Source organism: Cordyceps javanica, chromosome 2 (assembly GCF_051103115.1).
Source record: "Cordyceps javanica chromosome 2, complete sequence".
NCBI lineage: Eukaryota > Fungi > Ascomycota > Sordariomycetes > Hypocreales > Cordycipitaceae > Cordyceps > Cordyceps javanica.
Genome location: NC_139296.1, coordinates 2,964,829 through 2,983,733, shown reverse-complemented (window position 1 = coordinate 2,983,733; position 18,905 = coordinate 2,964,829). Strand labels below are relative to the sequence as shown.

General features: G+C 54.6%; 6 protein-coding genes and 1 non-coding gene across 7 annotated transcripts; 6 read left to right on the top strand and 1 right to left on the bottom strand.

The window, feature by feature from the left end:
* Positions 1-1,654: 1,654 nt before the first annotated feature.
* On the top strand, positions 1,655-2,082 carry V2A60_003388 (trypsin inhibitor-like cysteine-rich domain-containing protein; the record flags this gene model as incomplete). The annotated part of the gene is made up of 3 exons (XM_083254723.1): positions 1,655-1,720; positions 1,787-1,903; positions 1,963-2,082. The coding sequence occupies 3 exons, from the start codon at positions 1,655-1,657 to the stop codon at positions 2,080-2,082; spliced, it is 303 nt and encodes a 100-aa protein (XP_083110849.1).
* Positions 2,083-2,413: 331 nt separating this feature from the next.
* Positions 2,414-3,525, top strand: V2A60_003387 (uncharacterized protein; the record flags this gene model as incomplete). The annotated part of the gene is made up of 2 exons (XM_083254722.1): positions 2,414-2,709; positions 2,778-3,525. The coding sequence occupies 2 exons, from the start codon at positions 2,414-2,416 to the stop codon at positions 3,523-3,525; spliced, it is 1,044 nt and encodes a 347-aa protein (XP_083110848.1).
* Positions 3,526-6,164: 2,639 nt separating this feature from the next.
* On the top strand, positions 6,165-7,414 carry V2A60_003386 (BRcat and Rcat domain-containing protein; the record flags this gene model as incomplete). Its single annotated transcript, XM_083254721.1, has 2 exons — positions 6,165-6,571; positions 6,625-7,414. 2 exons carry the CDS (start codon positions 6,165-6,167, stop codon positions 7,412-7,414), a joined length of 1,197 nt encoding a protein of 398 aa, XP_083110847.1.
* Positions 7,415-8,889: 1,475 nt separating this feature from the next.
* On the top strand, positions 8,890-12,114 carry V2A60_003385 (putative serine esterase-domain-containing protein; the record flags this gene model as incomplete). The annotated part of the gene is made up of 1 exon (XM_083254720.1): positions 8,890-12,114. The coding sequence occupies one exon, from the start codon at positions 8,890-8,892 to the stop codon at positions 12,112-12,114; it is 3,225 nt and encodes a 1,074-aa protein (XP_083110846.1).
* A 347-nt stretch (positions 12,115-12,461) lies between these two features.
* Positions 12,462-12,560, bottom strand: V2A60_003384. Its single transcript has one exon. It is a non-coding gene; the product is annotated as a tRNA-Ala (tRNA).
* A 2,473-nt stretch (positions 12,561-15,033) lies between these two features.
* V2A60_003383 (uncharacterized protein) lies at positions 15,034-15,361 on the top strand (the record flags this gene model as incomplete). Its single annotated transcript, XM_083254719.1, has 2 exons — positions 15,034-15,246; positions 15,323-15,361. The coding sequence occupies 2 exons, from the start codon at positions 15,034-15,036 to the stop codon at positions 15,359-15,361; spliced, it is 252 nt and encodes an 83-aa protein (XP_083110845.1).
* Positions 15,362-17,042: 1,681 nt separating this feature from the next.
* V2A60_003382 (glycoside hydrolase family 72 protein) lies at positions 17,043-18,812 on the top strand (the record flags this gene model as incomplete). The annotated part of the gene is made up of 3 exons (XM_083254718.1): positions 17,043-17,126; positions 17,225-18,059; positions 18,175-18,812. The coding sequence occupies 3 exons, from the start codon at positions 17,043-17,045 to the stop codon at positions 18,810-18,812; spliced, it is 1,557 nt and encodes a 518-aa protein (XP_083110844.1).
* Positions 18,813-18,905: the final 93 nt, after the last annotated feature.

Genomic DNA, 18,905 nt, shown 5'->3' with positions numbered 1-18,905 from the left:
GCAAGGATCATGACTTCATCAACCCATGCACGAACCCGACCTGGGGCGATGCGTGCATCTCCGGGCCAGACTTGCGTTAGGGTAGGGCGAGGCCGGTGAGTCCATGCTGAACCTAAGCCTTACTGGGCGGGATCAGAGTTCTGGACTTGACATATATTAATGACAAGGCTTGGCGTAGCCAAGCCTTGTCCTAATGAGACTCAGCTCAGCCCAGACCCTGGCTGCCTCGTTCCTGCCCGTTTTCCCCTATGGGTCCGGACCGACCTGCGCGTGAAAAGGCTGAAATGCGCGAGCCGACTATCGAAACCATGCGACAGCTTTAAACCAGACAACCTCGTCCCAAGGGCGGGTACCTATTCCTGGCGCATGGTTTCTACAGTTTTGGTAAAGTCTCCGAGTGCTCAAAATATTTCCGCGTTTTGTTCCACGTTTGGCTTTTCACACACTCTCAAAACAGTCGTCACAAGGCAAGGCAACTGCTGACTGAGGCTTGGCTGGCTGGCTTCATAAGAGCTTACTCACTGCCGGTGAAGGAGGTCGCTGGAGCTTGCGACGCCGGCGTATGCAACGGAAACGCTCATTCTCAGACCCGAAACATGAATAATGGATCCAGTTCTCCGCCAAAGGATTCTTTTCTATATTAATGATAGAATACTCCTCGGTGTATTACTTGTCTTGTCTATTCCGCACGTGCTCAAAGTCGTATTCACGAAGACCCACGTTTGCCTTGTTGCGATGCGTCATGAATTCGGGGTACAGTCACAAGACAGTGACTCGGGTGAACGCTTGTCAAATATATCGTCACATGAAGCAGCTATCAAGCTGGTATTGCACGAAGGCAGCCAATCCCAGCCAAGGTGTGGTCCTGTCTGTGAGAGTTGCGCGGACCACAACGTCGGCGGAGCCAACATCTACAACAACTCACGCTCATGATCGAGGCTCCAATATCCTTTCCACAAATCCGTCAGTCTGGCAACTGTATTTCCAGAGCCCGCGTTCCGGGCGAGGGCATGCCTAACAAGCCAACAGAGCGAGCAACTTGAATGTCGTCTGATAGTTTTTTTTTTAAAAAAAAAAAAAAAAACACTTCGACTTTCACTTTAGAGCTGGATTCCTTCAATTTAATGTACTCGCGCGTTAGTTTCGGATAACTTCAAGGGCCTAATAAGAATTAAATGGAAGTGCAGACGTATACGTAGCGTTGGTCGCAAAATCGCCGCGGAAAAGCGCCAGATGCGGGCGTTGGGCCTCCGAGCCATGTCTCAAGTGGGCGGCAACGGCGAGTTTTCTAGGCAACAGAAAGTTAAATATGGATGAACACATTCAATCTGGCTGCAGAAAACAAATTCCGCCTCGTTGCCGAGACTCGCCACAAAGCCACACGCCGCAGCCTCGAGCAGCCTCGAGCCTCGAATGCTCAACACGACGTTTCACTGGCTGGCCTCGTCGCCTTGCACGCTTACATGGCGCCGAAGGGACGTCAGGGACAAGAAGATGTCGAAAATGGCACTCACCGTTGCTTGGTATAAATACTCTCCAAACTCGCAGTCAAAACTACAGCGTGTAAACTATAGACTACAACTCTCAGATACACAGTATAGAACGTTCTCATATTCTTGAATCTTTGTTTTGACCCTATCCTCGCCACATCATCATGAGAGGCTATCTTCCCTTGGCCGTTGTGCTCTTTACACTGGGCGTCTGGTCGCAGGACTGCGGAGTAAGCGAGCGACTATGCAAAGACAACGGCAGGCCGGTTACATTGCATGCGCTGACACGCTAGCAGGTAAATGAGGTACGACACGACTGCGGGCCGGTCTGCGAGAGCTGCACCAACAGCAGCTGCGACGCCGTGCGCTGCGGCGGCGGATGCTGGTGCCAATCAGGCTACCTCCGGGACGGCGTACGTTCCATCCACCCACCAACCCTCCCGCGATCAAGACTAACCGCTCTCCCAATTAGACCGGCACCTGCGTCCCCCTGGATCAATGCGGAAGGGCTGATGACGAGGCATTGAGCCGAACCACACAGCGTGGGACCAGCAGTACCGACTCTTGCTGGCACAACACGTGCGGCAGATGAGGCACCGAGCCTTGTCGGAGTGCATCGGACGGCTCCTCAGTGGCCGAGGCCGAGCCTGTACATAGAATACAGTACACAGTGAATAGTCAAGTCCAACGGTGCTTTCCCTTGGCGTATATATAATATATAATCGAGATTTTATTGGTACACGTCTATGCTGCCCTACAGTACAAGGCCTCTGGGGATTGGGTGCCGGCTGCTTCCCCTTTAGGCCTCACGCCGGGCCAAACCCCACCAACTATATCTAACAGTGATTGCCTGCCTTGCGCCTTTTGCCCCATCAATCTCCCAAATACATCAAAACTGTAAAGATAGAGATTTGCTGATGAAAATGGCTTCGGCAAAGTCATTCAGGAATGTGCCTCCCTTTCCCGAGAATGTCCCCATCGTTCCGATGAACACGATATCGCTCTCAGGCCTGCGAGAGAATGACGATGTAGTCGAGCGGCAGACCCTGGCAGCATGCGAAGAGCTCGGTTTCTTCTTTCTCGATCTGCGCGGCGACAGCATAGGGGATGCCATGAGTGAGTGCATTGACGAGCTCCTCCTCATCGGCAAAGACATTTTTGATCTGCCAGAGAGCGTCAAGAACGAATACTTGCATGACATTCCAAAAAGCTTTCTGGGGTATGTAGCGTGATCATTACGCTATCACGTCAGTGGGACATGTCACTTATACCCTTTCCATGGCAAAGCTTCAAGCCGCGAGGCATCGCAAAAACAGAAACGGAGCAGCCCGACAGGTTTGAGTGGTTCAACCTGGGCCAAGACGGCCTAATGGGAACCACGGACTTGCAGCCGCTACCTGATTTTGTAACCCGGCGCATCGAATTCTTTAAAAAGTTCGCCGACTACGGGCAACAGATTGCGACAGCATTGAATCGGATACTCGCAAAGCGCCTGTCCCTGCCAGAAGACGCATTCTCCGCGCTTCAGCGGCCAACAGAGCCGTCCGGGACAGTGATCCGCTTGATCAAGGCCTTTGCCAGCCCGGACGACGCGGACCTGCGCACGAGCATGACGCACCACACCGACTTTGGCACCATCACCCTGCTCGCCAACGTCGTCGGCGGCCTGCAGATCCTGAACCCGGGCGGGTCCGCCTCGGATGGGTCCGCCTGGCGCTGGGTCCGTCCGCGGCCGGGCTGTCTCATCGTCAACCTGGGGGACGCCATGGTGCAGTGGTCCGGCGGCGCCCTGCGCAGCAACGTCCACCGCATCCGGCACGCGCCGGGCGAGCAGCGCTCCGTCGACCGCTACAGTCTGGCCATGCTGTTCCGGCCGGAGCGGGACGCGAGCATGAGGCCGCGGACGAGACGGGACGCGCGGCAGGTCCAGGATACGGACCTGACGGCCTGGGAGTGGGAGGTCAAAAGGATGATGGCCTTTAGTCGCGGCGAGGCCCAGGTGGAAAGCAGAGGCGGCACGTCTGTCACGGCTTGATTGGTGTAGCATGCATACGGCTTCTGAACGCAAGGTTCTTTTCGATTACACTGGAAGGCTGACGACGTATCATGTGCGCAGTGAAGAGCTTTTCACAGTTTTACATTTGGGATGTTGTCGTACTCGTTTAGTCAGTAGCACGGAATAGAGGCGATCAAGGGTATAGCTACTGTGAAGCGACTCTGCAGCTGGCGATGAGTACTTTGAATAATGATATTTGAAAGCAGAAAAGAGGTAGATCGAAAACGAGATGATGTGCGAGGGCAGATATGTCCTGCTTTCATTGGTTATCATGACTGGTGCAAAGAAGCAACAGGAGCAAGAAGAGACAAGCAAATAATCAGGGCAGGTGAAATGACGCATTTCCTTGGACGATCACGGGGGGTCGAAACCTGCAAGTTTTAGACTCCATCACCTTTTTTTCGACCTATGAAAGTAACGGTTTGCTTTGATGGTTTATATGCGTGTGTTTTTTTTTTTTTTGCCTTGGTCTGCGAGTGGCATTCGAGCATTCTACACCGAAGCCCAAGACGTCATGCATAACCGACTGTCTCAGCCACATGTGACGCCTTGTAGATTTCGCCCGCTTGTGATACACGGATCGCAATAGATGGCTGCAAGCTTCCGTGCTTTTTTTTTTTTTTTTGTAGTCTGATCCGGACGAAAAAAGGACGGGAGGGATAATAGGGATGATGGATCGGTTGATATGCCGCAGACGTCACGTCTGTCCATTCCCACGTACAGTGGCGTGGTCATGCATGCGCTCACCACGCATGACGCCCACGGCGTGTCGAAAGCTAGGTAGTCTCGCGCTGGTGCTGTTCGTCCTGTGTTGTCCTCTTGCCGAGTTTGGCTTGTCCAGGCGATTCGGTCAAGGGGCCACATCCCGCTCCCGCCCTTGCTAGTCCCTGACTCCCTGAGAGAGCCAAGCGGCGACGTCGAATCAGCGGTCGCATCCCCGTTGCATTCTTTCGTCAGGGGCCACTTGGGTCCTGGGACCAGCCGCTGGTCCCCATTGTTCTGCGTTGTTCTTCTTGTGCCCGCAACTTGGCATACTTTTTTTTTCTCCGCCGTTGTCGTCGTCTCACAGCCAAAAAAGTATCTCGTCTCACTCAGACCCCAGCCACGTGACGCATAGGCCAGGTTCTCAGAGCCAACCACCGAATTTTGTGACTTGGGCCATCGACCAGCCTAAGCGCCGAGCAAGATTTCTTTTTTTTTTCTTCTATTTCTGGCTCTATTTTCCTCTCGCAAGGAATTCTGCTTGTTGGTCAACCTCGTTGTGTCTTGTTCTTGTCATTGCTCGTGTGCGACTCCACCGTCTTTCCAACACGCGGGGGCGAAGAAACGACAGGGTCCCCTTTTGTTCGCATCACACACCGACCATCAGTGGTACATGCAGCGTCAGCAAGTTTGCGCAAGCACAGGGGCCGAACGTGGGCTCAACAGATCTGGGCATCTGTCAGCTATATCGACCAATCCCGTTTCCCGAGCTGCAGTTCCCAGGTGGACAGGCTGACGGTGCAGCTTTCATATACGCATCGGCTGCTCGCATCTCCCGCCTCATCAGCTTGCGACTACACTGTCTCAACTCCAGAAGCGGTCTTGTCACAAAAACCCAGAGCACTTTTCTTCGTGGTGTCCTCCCGCCCTTTTGCATGACAGCTGCGCAGCCATTCACCACATAGCCACCAGACAACGCCACTTCTAAAAGCGATTGTGCCCCGCGGTGCGACACTATTGGACATACTGTAACTACTGACAAACTAGTGTGTGTGGCTTTTTTTCGCCGTCAGTTTTTTTGGGCATTGGAAGGCATCTTCATCAGGCTGAAACGAGCACCTATTGATCACTTTGGGGGGCGGCCGTACAACGCAGCGCCCGAGGCTTTTTTGCCTGTCGCACAGCAGCCTATTTACGCTCAGAAATAAATAGGCAACCCGCCACATGTTCATGACAATTCACACGCCACGCTCCGGATCATGCCTGCTCGGACAATTCGAGAACCGTCTGACGCGTATACGAGGTCCTCTTACGTATACGAGGACGATAGAGGCAGGGCACGCGATTACTCAGACCGGCTGGGTACTTATTCTTCATCACGACGAGGCTCGGTATACGACTACCCGCCGGCGTACGAAGAGGAACGGCGCTATCATTCAAGAGAGCGAAGTCGCTACATAAGCGCCGAGGATGTTGAGAGGCAGCGACGGTCTATGAGTGATCGCGACTCATATGGCCGGCCGAGCTCATCAAGGACACCGGAGCGCAGTGAGTCTTCGAGGAGAAGTCGGCACCATGCGGGTCACATTATTGAGGACTCGCGACCACCCATCAGCTCCCGAAGTCAGAGGGAGGCTGCAGAAGCCGCCTATGCTCCGGGTCCCTCACGCAGAGACTCGACATCCTCAAGAAGAAGCCGATCAACGAGTCGTTTCAGTCGGTGGTTTGGAGGTGGATCTTCGACTCGCGCGCCATCGCCGGAAAAGCCGCCCCGACGAGAAAGAAGATCGCGGTCGGAAAAGCCTAGCAGACCGGTCGCTTGCGTGGCATGTCTTGAAGAAACTTCGTCATCACGGAGCGCCGATCTCAAATGTGGGCATAGAATGTGTAACTCTTGTCTCAAACGTCTGTTCCGCATGTCGACAACCGATCCGCAGCACATGCCGCCTCGCTGCTGCAGTCAAGAGCATATTCCACTTCGTCACGTTGATCAGCTCTTTGATTCAGAATTCAAAAAGACATGGAATCGCAAGTTTTCCGAGTACAGCACGCGCAACCGAATTTACTGTCCATCTCGCAAATGTGGCGAGTGGATCATGCCAGACTCGATCAGGAGGGAGAATGGTCGCAAAGTAGCGCGCTGCGGACGTTGCAAGACCAAAGTGTGCGGCTCATGCAGCGGGAGATATCATTCATCGGCAGAGTGTCCAAACGACGAGGATACGGCCAGATTTCTCGACCAAGCCGCCGACGCAGGCTGGCAGCGATGTTATCGATGCAAGGCCGTGGTCGAGCTGCGTGAAGGCTGCAACCACATGACTTGGTGAGTGATTCTGACGGTCTGGCCAGTGTGCCCAGTCGGCTAACTGTTGATAGTCGGTGCGGGGCGGAATTCTGCATGATGTGCGGCGTGAAATGGAAAGGGTGTAACTGCCCATGGTTTAACCATAACGCAACGGGCGCCGATCGTCTGGATATGAACATACCGGGCTACGAGGGACAGCATCCGCAAACGTATAGTGAGGAAATGCGGTTGCGTCGGTTGCAAGAGCTTCGCGATAGAGTGGTCGCGAGAAACATGCAGCATGATGACGATTACGACATGATGGGGGGGATAGGGAACGTCACGGGGCTCGGCAACACGGCAGGACACCACATGAATGAGAGTTACAGGCGGGATCACGGTCCGCTTCCGTCACGGCCGCCCACGTCATTTGACCGAGGCGCCGGATATCTCTCGGACGTCAACCGAGCAAGGGGCTACCTGCCGAGCTTTGTGGAGCGCCAGAACTCAACGCGAAGCCGGAGCGGGCGGCAGCCTTCGCCAGTCGCGCCTCCACTGCGATACTCGCCAGGGTACGAGGACCTGCCGCTGCGACGCGGCTCGTACGGGCACCAGCGGTCCATGGACGAGAGAGAGTACAGGAGGGAGCCGCAGCGATCGCGGTCAGAGCGCATCGTCCCCGCGCGGACGTCTCGACGATACGAGGACGAGGCAGCGATCCACGGACCGGTCCGGGGACGGCGAGCGAGCGTCGAGCCACCGCGCAGCTCTGCGATGGCCGGCTTGAACGGCAAGGACCGGGGCATGGGGCGTGTGGCGGAGTGGAGGGGCTACGTCGAGCCGGGCGTGCCAGACGGCGAATCGGTTATTGGACACGTTTAAGAGAGTGCGGGGGTTGATGGTGAAGATTGACAGGTTTGGGAGGTTTTTTTTTTTTTTCTTCATGATTGACGACTGCATACGGCATTGCATCGGTGTTTGCGTGCATATACGTGAGCGAACAGCCATGACATAAAAGAGCATTTCCAGGAAAGCCAGGAAAGCCTCGAGGCATGTATATTTATTCATCTAGATGGAAGGGATATCAATTCGGTAGGGTAACAGCAAATATTATTTTTAATATCAAAACGCCAGGTATGAGTGTGGCTTTGTAGACTACGATCGAAGGTGGTGATTCTCGTTGGTGCTGAGAATACGTGACATCAAGATCGCAGGAGCGTGAGCAGCAGGCAGGCAGTCGGGCAGCGGGCGATGGGCAACAGAGAGTGGACAGGTTGGCATGTGAATAATTACGTCATGACAGTCGGGTGTAACTTGAGTTGAGTGTCGCACCAGCAGTGGTAAACGGTGATTTGAAGGAAAAGGAAGAGAGGAGCCGTCCGTTGGGGCCACTGGCTTGGTGGTTCAAGCCACTACATGCAAGCACTTATCAGGGTGCAGGGGTGCGTGCTCTGGTTGGCAGCGCCAAGCCAGCTACCTACTTACACGCTACCCAAGTACCCAAGTACAGGCTACTGATACGGTTGGCTGGCTGGTCGGTGCGCTGGCGGCCTCAGTTCAGGGGACCTCTAGAGGGGGGATACTGAGTACATGCCAGCAGGCTTCTAGGGGTCTATAGTGGTAAATCCGTTATGGCCTTGGTTCTTGCAGGTACTGTTGGGGGTTCCGGGCCCGCTAAATCACCCGTCAAGAGTGGACAACCAACCTGAAATTTGCTGTACTCCAACATTTATACCTGGGCACTATGGACGGTGGGCCCACTGCCATCTGCAGCGGGACAGTGGCTGTACCTGTAGCCTGATAAAGGTCCCTACAGTACTCCGTACCTACCTAGGTAGGTACTAAGGTAGGCTGCCCGTATCTAGAAATGCACCTATAGACTGCCTGGGGAGGCAAGTTCCTATCACTATAATCCGTAACAATATCCTTAGCTTCTCCAAGACCCCCCCCCAAAAAGCTACTCCCCCAACTCCTCTAGCCTTCAGGCTCGGTCACGAGGGCCCGCTTCATCCGTGATCCGTGCCATGCCCCTCCAACTATTCAGTCCATCACCATCTCATTTCCCTTTGCAGCCTCACTTAGAATTTCTTCTCCCTTCTTCTTTTCTTCTTTCCCCACGCTTTCCTATTCTCCAGCATCGGGCCCCCAGACAACCCTAGCACAGCTCTTCCCCCCCCCCGCAATTTCTTCAAAGATATGATGCAGCATCATCACCTCCGATAGCACCAAACCTCCCACCTACAGCACGCACGTGCCGAGTAGCCCGTACCGGCGACACCACGTCGCCTCCGGTCAACCCTTCGAGTAGCATATCGAAACCCTAGCACTTCCGCCTCGCGGTTGTCCGCGTCTAGGCCATGCTTCTCCTACACCAGGTTGGCACCGTCAAGATCGGCGAGGTCATTCGCTACACCGTCACCTATACCCCTTCTCAGGACCGCATCCTGCCCTCGCCCGAGAAGCTCTACGTCCGCATCCGCAACACCTCGGCCATTGCCCTGCGCGCCGCCTTTGTTCACGGTCCTTATACCCTCTCCGTTGCCGCCTATCCCGCCAACTTTCTGCCCAACGAAAAGTTCCCCGATCCCCAGCGATATGGAGTTCCCGAATTCCAGCCCATGGTCAAGGCCGGCGGCTCGTGGGAGTGCGAGCTCACCGTCCCTGACGATATAAGACAATCCGCCGGTATCGGTGGCAATGGCACAACCTTTGGCAAGGACGCTTCCCACCGTGCTGAATGCACCAGCTGGATCATCGAAATCTCCTCCCAGGTCATCTTCTCCACGTCCGCTGCCGTCTCATACGAAGTCGTTGTTGGCCGCGACCAGAAATCCCTGAATCTCAACCAATTTTCAAGCTCCTCTGCGGAAGGCAGCCAGAATATGCAACCCGGCAAGCTGACTGATCATCAGCAGAGTATAGGCGCCAAGGATGGCCATCACCCAGCCCAACCTCAGGGTATCTTCTCCCGCGCTGTCAAACTAAAGGTCGAGGACACCGCGACCCTGTGGAACACGCCTCGGCTTCCAGGTTGGGATGATTTGGGCGAAAAGCGTGCGCGGGAAAACAAGGGCGCCGATAAGCCCGTCGAAAGCATGGCCAAGACGGGTGACCCCGAAACTGTTGACGACGAACCAGTGCGCAAGCAGAAGAAGGTTCACCTTGTCTTGCTCACGCATGGGCTGCACAGCAATCTCGGCGCAGATATGCTTTATATGAAGGAATCCATAGACGCCGCGGCAAAACAAGCCAAGATCGATGCCCGGGCCAGGCGGCAAAAGCAAAGGTCCGAGGCCGGGCTACCCGTCGATGCACCCGAGGACGATGATGACGAACAAGTTGTCGTTCGCGGATTCTCAGGTAACGCGACAAAGACAGAAAAGGGAATCAAATATCTTGGTAAGCGGCTCGCACGATATGTCTTGTCCATCACCTACCCGGATCAACCGTTCATCCCTCTCGGTAAATCCTCCGGTGAGACCTTGATACGGAGCTTCGACAACGAGGATATGCTCAAACAGCATATTTTCAAGCAAGCGCACAAACATAGCAAGATATCAGAAGATAAGACAACCACCAGCAACAGTTCTCGCCGACCTTATACGATTTCCAGCATCAGCTTCATTGGACATTCTCTCGGTGGCCTCGTCCAAACCTATGCTGTTGCGTATATCCAGAAGCACTCACCCAATTTTTTCGACCTGATTCACCCCGTCAATTTCATTGCGCTAGCCTCTCCGTTTCTTGGTCTGAGTAACGAAAACCCTGTCTATGTCAAGTTCGCACTAGATTTCGGTCTCGTTGGGCGAACCGGCAAGGACTTGGGCTTGACTTGGAGAGCTCCCACCATTGCAAGAAACGGCTGGGGCGCCATCGTCGGCAATCTCGGCGAATCAGCACACAAGACTGTCTACGGTGACAGCCAACCTGACTCGAAGCCCTTGCTGCGTATTCTGCCTACGGGGCCTGCGCACACCGCGCTCAAGAAATTCAGAAACAGAACTACGTACTCGAACGTTGTCAACGATGGCATCGTCCCACTGAGGACAAGCTGCCTTCTCTTCTTGGACTGGCAGGGCCTAGGCCGCGTTGAAAAGGCGCGTCGAGACGCCGGCCTGGTTGAGACCGTTGTTGGATTTGGTTGGGCTGAACTGATGGGTTCAAGCATGTCCACCACCAATAAATCAAGGCAGCAACTTTCTGTTGAAACGGGCCAAGAGTCCGGCTCTACTACACCGAAAGAAAATGCGCTTCAAGTGCCGCAACCAGGCGATCATACCATGGACGAGGACGACAGGGCCAGTCTACGTTCTATACCGACACCATTTAGTGAAGGTAGTCAACATCAAGAATCCCCCAGTGCGTCGTCCATACAAAGTCCTTTCTCAAGCTTTTTCAACCTATTCCGGAGCAGCGAGCCGCCAAAGCCGGACATCATGTCCAAGAAGCAAAAGAAGATGATTCGGCGAGCGCAGACCATCAAATTCGACTCGCAGTCTCAAACTCCGAGCTCCAGTACATCCGATGTGTCCAAGTCGACAAAGGCCACATCTGGTCATGAATTCGAAGCGGGTGAAGCTAGCGGCGTAATGGCACCTCCCAAGACAACATTTTTCGAGTCGGCTGGTGATCTTTTGAATCCCAAAATGCCAGATGTCGACTTCTTGGTTGATCCATCAAAGAGGCCAAGAACCATTTTCCATGACAGAGTATACCAGCCCTCCGATATCCCGCCTCCGCCTCTGAAACGCCGTGCTACGTCCTCGCTCATGAGGAAGACGTTCAAGTCGTCTCAATCACAAAAGTCAACGGAGAGCGGCTCATCTTCACCATATCCGACAATCAACCATGAAGACTCACTGGCCTCTGTCAAAGAGTACGACGACACTGTGCACACTGGTCCAGATAAGCAGCCCAACGAAGTCGTCGACGGCTCCAGCATGCGAGTCGAGGAAAAGATTGCGCGAGGCTATCACAAAGGCCTCGCCTGGCGCAAGGTTCTGGTCAAGCTCGAACCTGACGCCCATAACAACATTATTGTGCGCCGCATGTTTGCCAACGCCTACGGATGGCCAGTCATGAAACACATGGTAGACGTGCACTTTAGCGACTCGGTTATCGCACGCATGGCGACGCAGGACGACCATTTAGGCGAGCGTGCTTTGGACGCGAATCAGCCGCCCGATGCACACGGCTGCGAGACAAAACAATTGAGCGAGGAGCTCAAGGCCACACTAGTCATCGATGGCGCCGTTGATGATAAAGATGATGATGCCGAGTCGCGCGATGCCGTCAAAGAGCTACCACGGCCAAGAAGCCCAGAGGACAGCGACGGGCACTCCACCTCGCACGCCAATGGCGCAGCCTCGGATAGGTGGAGCGAGCGCGACTGGGTCGACAGCGATGACAACAGCGACGCAGAACCCGCAGAGCCGGTCGCCGGGGACAAGAAGCAAGGTGGCAGCCCAAGCGACAGCAATCTGAGCCCGTCGTCGTGGAAGTGGGCGGAGAAGATTGTGGGCAAAGGCTCGTCGCCTGGTAGAAAAAGTCCGACGCCGGATCAGAAGCAAAAAAAGGAATAAACTCTCCATACATATACGCATCACCAGATAGAATAGTAATTACATCCTAATACCCCAAATTTCGGCACAGAGTACTGAACGTGTTTGAATGTGGCTGAAGCAAAAATAATCTCCTTTCGGAGCAACTTTGTGGCACGGCCTCTATCATAGCAAAGCTGCAAACATGACGACGACGTATTGGTCAAGGTAGGTTTTGTTCATCAACGAGCACCTGTATGCAAGTTCGAAAAGAGACGACGTAAGATATAAGTAGCATGCACCTCATTCGGAGTGAGTTGAGAGGTGTGGGCGGGAAAAAAAAAAAAAGCCAATGCAAAAAAGGAATGGTGGATTCAAACCACCTTTATTGGACGAACGGGGAATCGAACCCCGGACCACTCCCAAGCGGGATCTTCCAGTTGGAGGATGGATGCTAAGGGAGTATTATACCACTAAACCATCCGCCCGAACTTGTTGAGGGCAAGAGACCTATTTGCTTACATATAGTACAACCAGAAATTTCCGAACGCTCATGTCGCGTGTCCAGTGCATCAGATTTGTCAATCGAGTTGGCATCTCTTGAATGCACCCAATCTGATCTAGATTATTGATGCCAGACACTTCTCCACAACAGGTGTTGCTTCAACTTTGATGTTTGAAAACGGGCGCGCTTCGACGGCACCACCCATACATACTACCCGCATTGCATGTTGTGCGCAGCGTTTACCCAGCTAAGTACTATAGTGTTTCTACTAGGTGAGGAGACCTCACTTCACCGTAGACTTGTTTATAGTTCAGCCGTCACGATGAAGTACGACTTATACGATGATATTTGTAGACGCATTCAAAGAACAATTCCAGATCTTTGCTAGCGCTGTCATTAGATTCTGTCACGATTTCGGGGAATTTCATAAAAGAAATTGCGTGGGGTTGGACCGCAGGGGACTGGGATGGAGCAATTGGGGCATGTGAGCGGGACGGGAATGAAATGGAATTGACAAACAGCTTGGGGCATCAAACCTTATTCTTTGTACTCTTTTTCGAAAGGGCTCCTCTCAGACGACCGCCTGGATCAACTTGGCATCGACATACCATCTGGCATTCCCAATGGGTTCGAAAAGTGGCTGCCTTGCCGATTTTCTTTTCAAACAAACATCCATCCAAATACGACCATGCTGGTAGAGTATTTCAATCGCCACCTGCCATGACCCCAAAGCGGGCTTTGGAGAAACACTCGCCACTTTATGGCCGCGGCGACTGCAAAGATGGAAGCCAGTCGCATTTGGCGTGGGCACGGCCCTTTCAACAGGCAATTCGAGCACAATTGCCACGGGCCATTCGCGGAGCTCGTTCCATACCATGATTTGGCTTCCTCGTGGAATGCGATGCCCTTCAGGGCCGACTCTGTTCAGCGCCAGCGGCGCTCGCGTCGGACTTTTGACCATGACCGAACTCGGCGGCGGCTTCATACCGAACGTTCCGTGGCTGGAGAAATGGACACCCCCGGCGACCCGTCGCCTCACGGGCGTGGACTGAACGGCGATGCACGCCGGCTACATGATCTGCGGCCGGGGTGGCGCCACCACCCAGGGACGGCCACCGCTGACCGTGCGCCGCGCTCAATCACGCGCCCGCGTTCGCCGTTTCGTCGCCGGGACCACCGAGCTCCGCTTACACGCATACGGGGATTGTGGCCCCGAGGTAGGCGCACATGGCGGCTGAGCTGCAGGGCAGACGCGTCCAAATGGAGAGAGGCGAACGGGGAGGGGGCGATGACTTGTAGGAAGACGGCAAGGTCGGGCGACGGGCGACGGGCGACAGATATCATGGCGGTGACTCGCCTCTCTTTGCTGGGTTACGAGTGAGAGGCTTGTACGTTGGGCTGAGATGGACATGGAGAGAGCGGAATTCGATCATCAGGAATGGACAAGAAATGCTTCCGGTTTCCCGGCTGGTTTGCTTCTCATCATCGCAGGGGCAGCGGCGCGCGCAAGAACCAGCTTGCCAGCCAGACTGACCGCCTATGCCATCAAAGAGACAAGCAGCACTGTCTAAGACAAGCATGGATCTTTTGATGCAATCAGAGGTACGCAGCCGTCTTTCTTCACTTTTTACCATCTTTGTTCTTTTCCTTTCCCGGTACCCCGCGTAGTTCGAATGCAGTTCAAACGGCGCATGTTGTTGGATGGGTGAGTGCCCCAAGACCATGGGCACAAAGCACCGTTTTTTGTCTCAATTCGGGTACGGGCAGCCAGCCAGCCACGCCGTCGGACGGTCGGTAGGGCAGTGGCGGGGGTGGCTGTCGGGAGGCGATCCGAGGATGGCGGAGAGCTGGAACTTGAGCATACCTGCGCATCTGCAGATGCCTCAGCCTGTAGTCATCTGTATCAACTCGGCATGAAAGGCCAAGGAAATGTTTGGAGCAATTGACCCGCCAATGATGACATGTTGGTGATTCGATTCTCTGGTGTCCCAAGCGTTCATGTTTGCACCTTGACGGATTTTCAGGTGCCAAGAAATAATGCTCGGTGGAGGAGTTGCGTCACAATCAATGGAAAGCTCGGTGGTTTTTTTTTTTTTTTTTTGGCTCTTTGGGAGTTGGGTGGGCTCTGGCACGGACACATGCCCCCGACGTATATGCAGGTGAGCCTCGTATTCGAGGACATCGCCTGACACGTCTTGGCTTGAAAGAGAAAGAAGAGCAATGAGCGGCAGCGAGCCGTGTTTCCTTTTTTTTGTTTCCTTGTTGAAGCTAGTCTTTGCGCATGAGGTCCGAGGTCTATTTTGGTCCTGCGTCGATTATATAAAGCTGTGGTGAGACCCCCCAGAGCTCACAGGTCTCTCAGCCTTCGGACAGGAACAGAGTGCAGAACACAAAAAAAAGTCAACAAAAAAAAGCAAGAAAGGACAATCATTTCTCACGCAGTCGATTCTTTCATCATGAGATTCTCCGCCGTCGTCGTCGCCTTTGCTGCCACCGTGCTGGCCTCGTCCAAGACCAGCCCGCCCCCCGTTCTGGAAGGCGAGTGTGTTGATGTTAGACCAAACCCCGACGGTTCTTGGGTGGCCGTAGGCTGCGCGACCTTTACTATTCCTCCCGGATCGGCCTGCAAGCTGGTTCCTGGCAACCCTGAGCTGGCGTATCCTGGCTGCGTAAGTACAAGTTGAAGCGAGTTTGAGAGAACAGGCGAGAGGGAGAATGTTGCGGCGAGCTAACAGGTGTTTATAGTGCGACTCGGCAGATTGCTCCGCCGAAGAGACGTCGTAGGGTGCGGAGTGTATATTGGTAGCCAGATTTTTTTTCTTGTTAACTATCTGGTCGCCCACTATCGCAGGTGCTTGTGACCTACTGAGTGTGCATAGTTGGCTTGGGTACCTGTCAGATTAGAAAATCCACTTGATTTCACAACGTCCCTCTGAATGACAGCAAGTCATGGTATTAAACAACAGTGTCGATGGGTCAGAAAGGCCGTTCTTATGCCTAATGTACGGAGCCGGATGGCCGGGCAAGGCGAACCCGGAGGCATGGGGCAACGTACTACTGGTACAGCTTCTGTGTGGATCACACTGTGAATACCCGCCCAATACTAAAAGCGGAAATATAACTGTCTCGGCGGGACTGAGTGCTCAGACATGTATGAAGGTGCAGTGTCCATTGAGGATAGTACATGGAAAGGCAAAGGTAGCTGGCAACTCACCTACCAAGGGACTGTCGCAAACCAATGCTCGATGCTATTTCCGGTCATCTGGATGGAGACTACATGGTTATAGGCAGGTATTATCCACTTTTGGTTAAAATCGTTCGAGGGGAAAAAAGGATGCGAGAGAGATGGAGAGAGACAGAAAGCATCAGGAAAAGTGGGAGGTGGATTTCGATGGCCCACGGCTAGATGATCAATAGGCCCCATACACTGTACAATCACTGATCAGTCGAGTAAGCATCAAGCATTGTAACCGACTTGTTAGCCCAGTTAGCTTCGTACTTGCTGGTATGGCAGCAAAACGGCAACCCGCCCCCGTGCCCTAAACAGTTAGATTGTAAAATCTCGGCCTCGAAGAAGACTATTATTACTGGGTAGTAACGAGACGACCTGAAGGTAAAAGCGGCGACGCGTATGCCGACTATCCGGGGCTGACGCAGACCAGGGCAACTTTCCAGTGCCGCCCCTGCGCCCCATGGAGAGACCCCGGAACAGACCAAGCAGAACAACAACACACCGGCTTGGCAAAACTTTGGATCTGTCGCCGCTTTATCATTCCACACGACCCCCGCTGCAGAAACAGGACTCGGCTTCCAGACAAGGGCACGACGGATAAGTCGGCCTGTCATGCAAATGGCACCTCAACACCGCCGCCGCCGCCGCCGTCGCGCCGCCGCCCCGGTTAGTTTGTGCCTGTCCATTTAGCATCTTGCGGTGGCTTTCGCCACTGGTGGATGTGTGTGGTTGAGCCTTTATTCTACACTTGGAATCAGGGGGACCTGTGAGAGCGGAGGAGGGAGAGAAAATAAATATGTTGCTGATCCCCATACCAGTGCCATCGCGCGTTGCCCTGCCCTTTTTCACTACTTGTTGTCTTGTGTAAAAACCCCCACAGCATCGCCAGACTCGTTGCTCTGCTACAGAGAAATTCACTCGCTCCTTGTTTTCTTTCTGGCGCGCTTTTTAGAACTTGACGTTTTTAAGCCTTTTTTTTTTTCCTCAATCCACTCGCTCCGATACCGTTCTTACAATTGCTGCGCCGCAGTTGAGTTCCGTTTGCGACCGTTTGGCACCTGTGTTTGTTTTCCAGTCCGGCCGCTCTTCTGCCGCCCATCATCAGTCAGCCGTTTGACGCGCTGTGTGCCAATAGTCGCAGCTTGCTCTGCTCCAATTGCGCGGCGCAGATATCGAATTTCGATTCTTCTTCGTTCTGATTATAACCCCAAATCCCGGCTCGAAATCGCCAAGATGGTCTCTGCCAAGACTTTGATCGCCAGCCTCGCTGCCGCTGGCGCCGCCTTGGCTGGGGATGTACCCTCGCTCCAGATCAAGGTACAACCTCATTCTTCTTTGCCCAGCGTCCCTGAGATTTGCGCGAAAATGCTAGAATTTCCGTGCTGCGCCAGACTAACAACCCGACCTCAATCCAGGGATCTAAATTCTTCTACCCCAACGGCACGCAGTTCATTATTCGCGGCATCGCCTACCAGCAAGACTCATCTGCTGGCGGCAGCGACGCCCCCAAGAGCAACGCCACCTTTATCGACTCTCTAGTCAGCAAGGCCAACTGCCAGCGCGACATCCCCAACCTCGTCTCTCTCAACACCAACCTCATTCGCACCTACGGCGTCGACCCCACCGGCAACCACGATGACTGCATGCAGATGCTCGCCGACGCCGGCATCTATGTCATTGCCGACCTGGGCAACCCCACCATCTCCATCAACCGCGCCGACCCCCAGTGGAACACGGAGCTCTTCACCTTTTTCCAGAGCGTCGTCGACACCATGGCCAAGTACCCCAATGTCGCGGGCTTCTTCGTAGGCAACGAGGTCACCAACAGCAACAGCACCACCGGCGCCTCGGCCTACGTCAAGGCCGCCGTCCGCGACATGAAGCAGTACGTCAAGGACAAGAAGTACCACACCGGCATCGGCTACGCCGCCGACGACTCGTCGGATCTGCGCGACACCATTGCCCAGTACATGAACTGCGGCGACGAGTCCACCGGCGTCGACTTTTACGGGTACAACGTGTACGAGTGGTGCGGCGATTCCGACTTTGAGACGTCGGGCTACAACCGCATCCTCGACTTTTTCCAGTCCTATTCCGTCCCCGCCTTCTTTGCCGAGTACGGTTGCAACAAGCCTGGCGGCGCCGCCAAGCGCGAGTGGCAGGAAACCGGTGCCCTGTACACCAAGAACATGACGGATGTTCTGAGCGGCGGCATCGTGTACGAGTATTTTCAGGAAGAGAATGATTACGGTATGTTTTTATCCAACCCAAAGGGAAGGAACGAAGACGAAGAGCAAGACAAGGAGAGAAAAAATGGAGCCCACAACTACAACATCGGTTCCTGTCACTTACACGCACTCGCTAGGTCTCGTGAAAGCCTCGGATAGCGACAGCACCGTCACCAAGCTCGACGACTTTGACACTCTGGAAAAGGCGATCAAGGCCGTCGACCCCCAGGGCGTCTCCATGTCCAGCTACAGCCCCTCCAACAAGGCCGCGTCCTGCCCGTCGGTCAACTCGAGCTGGGAGGCCGAGGCCAGCACGCTCCCGCCGACGCCCAACGAGGCCGCGTGCGCGTGCGCCGCCAACGCCTCCACCTGCGTTCCCGTCAAGAACCTCGACAAGTCGGCCTACGGGGCCATCTTCAACTACACCTGCGCCGACGGCGCCGTGTGCGCCGGCATCACCGGGGACCCCTCGACGGGCAAGTACGGCGCGTACAGCATGTGCTCCGACGAGCAGAAGCTGGCTATTGTCCTCGGCGCGTACCACGCCAAGCACTCGGACGCCTCCGACTCGTGCTCCTTTGGCGGCAACGCCACCACCCAAAAGGGCTCGGGCAAGACGGACTGCGCCAAGCTGGCGCCCAGCTCCGGCGGCGGCAGCGGCAACTCGTCCAGCAAGGGCAGCGCCGGTGCGGCGCTGAGCGCTCCGGGCTACGGTGTTGTCGCGTCCCTGGCGTCCGTCGTGGCGCTGGTGGCATCGGCCATGGTTGCGTTGTAAATGGGGGCCGGGGGGTGGGCAGTGGTCGATTTGACGCAGCGGCTTCAGCGAGGATTGCGCTGCGCGGTGAAGACGAAGACGAAAGACCAACTA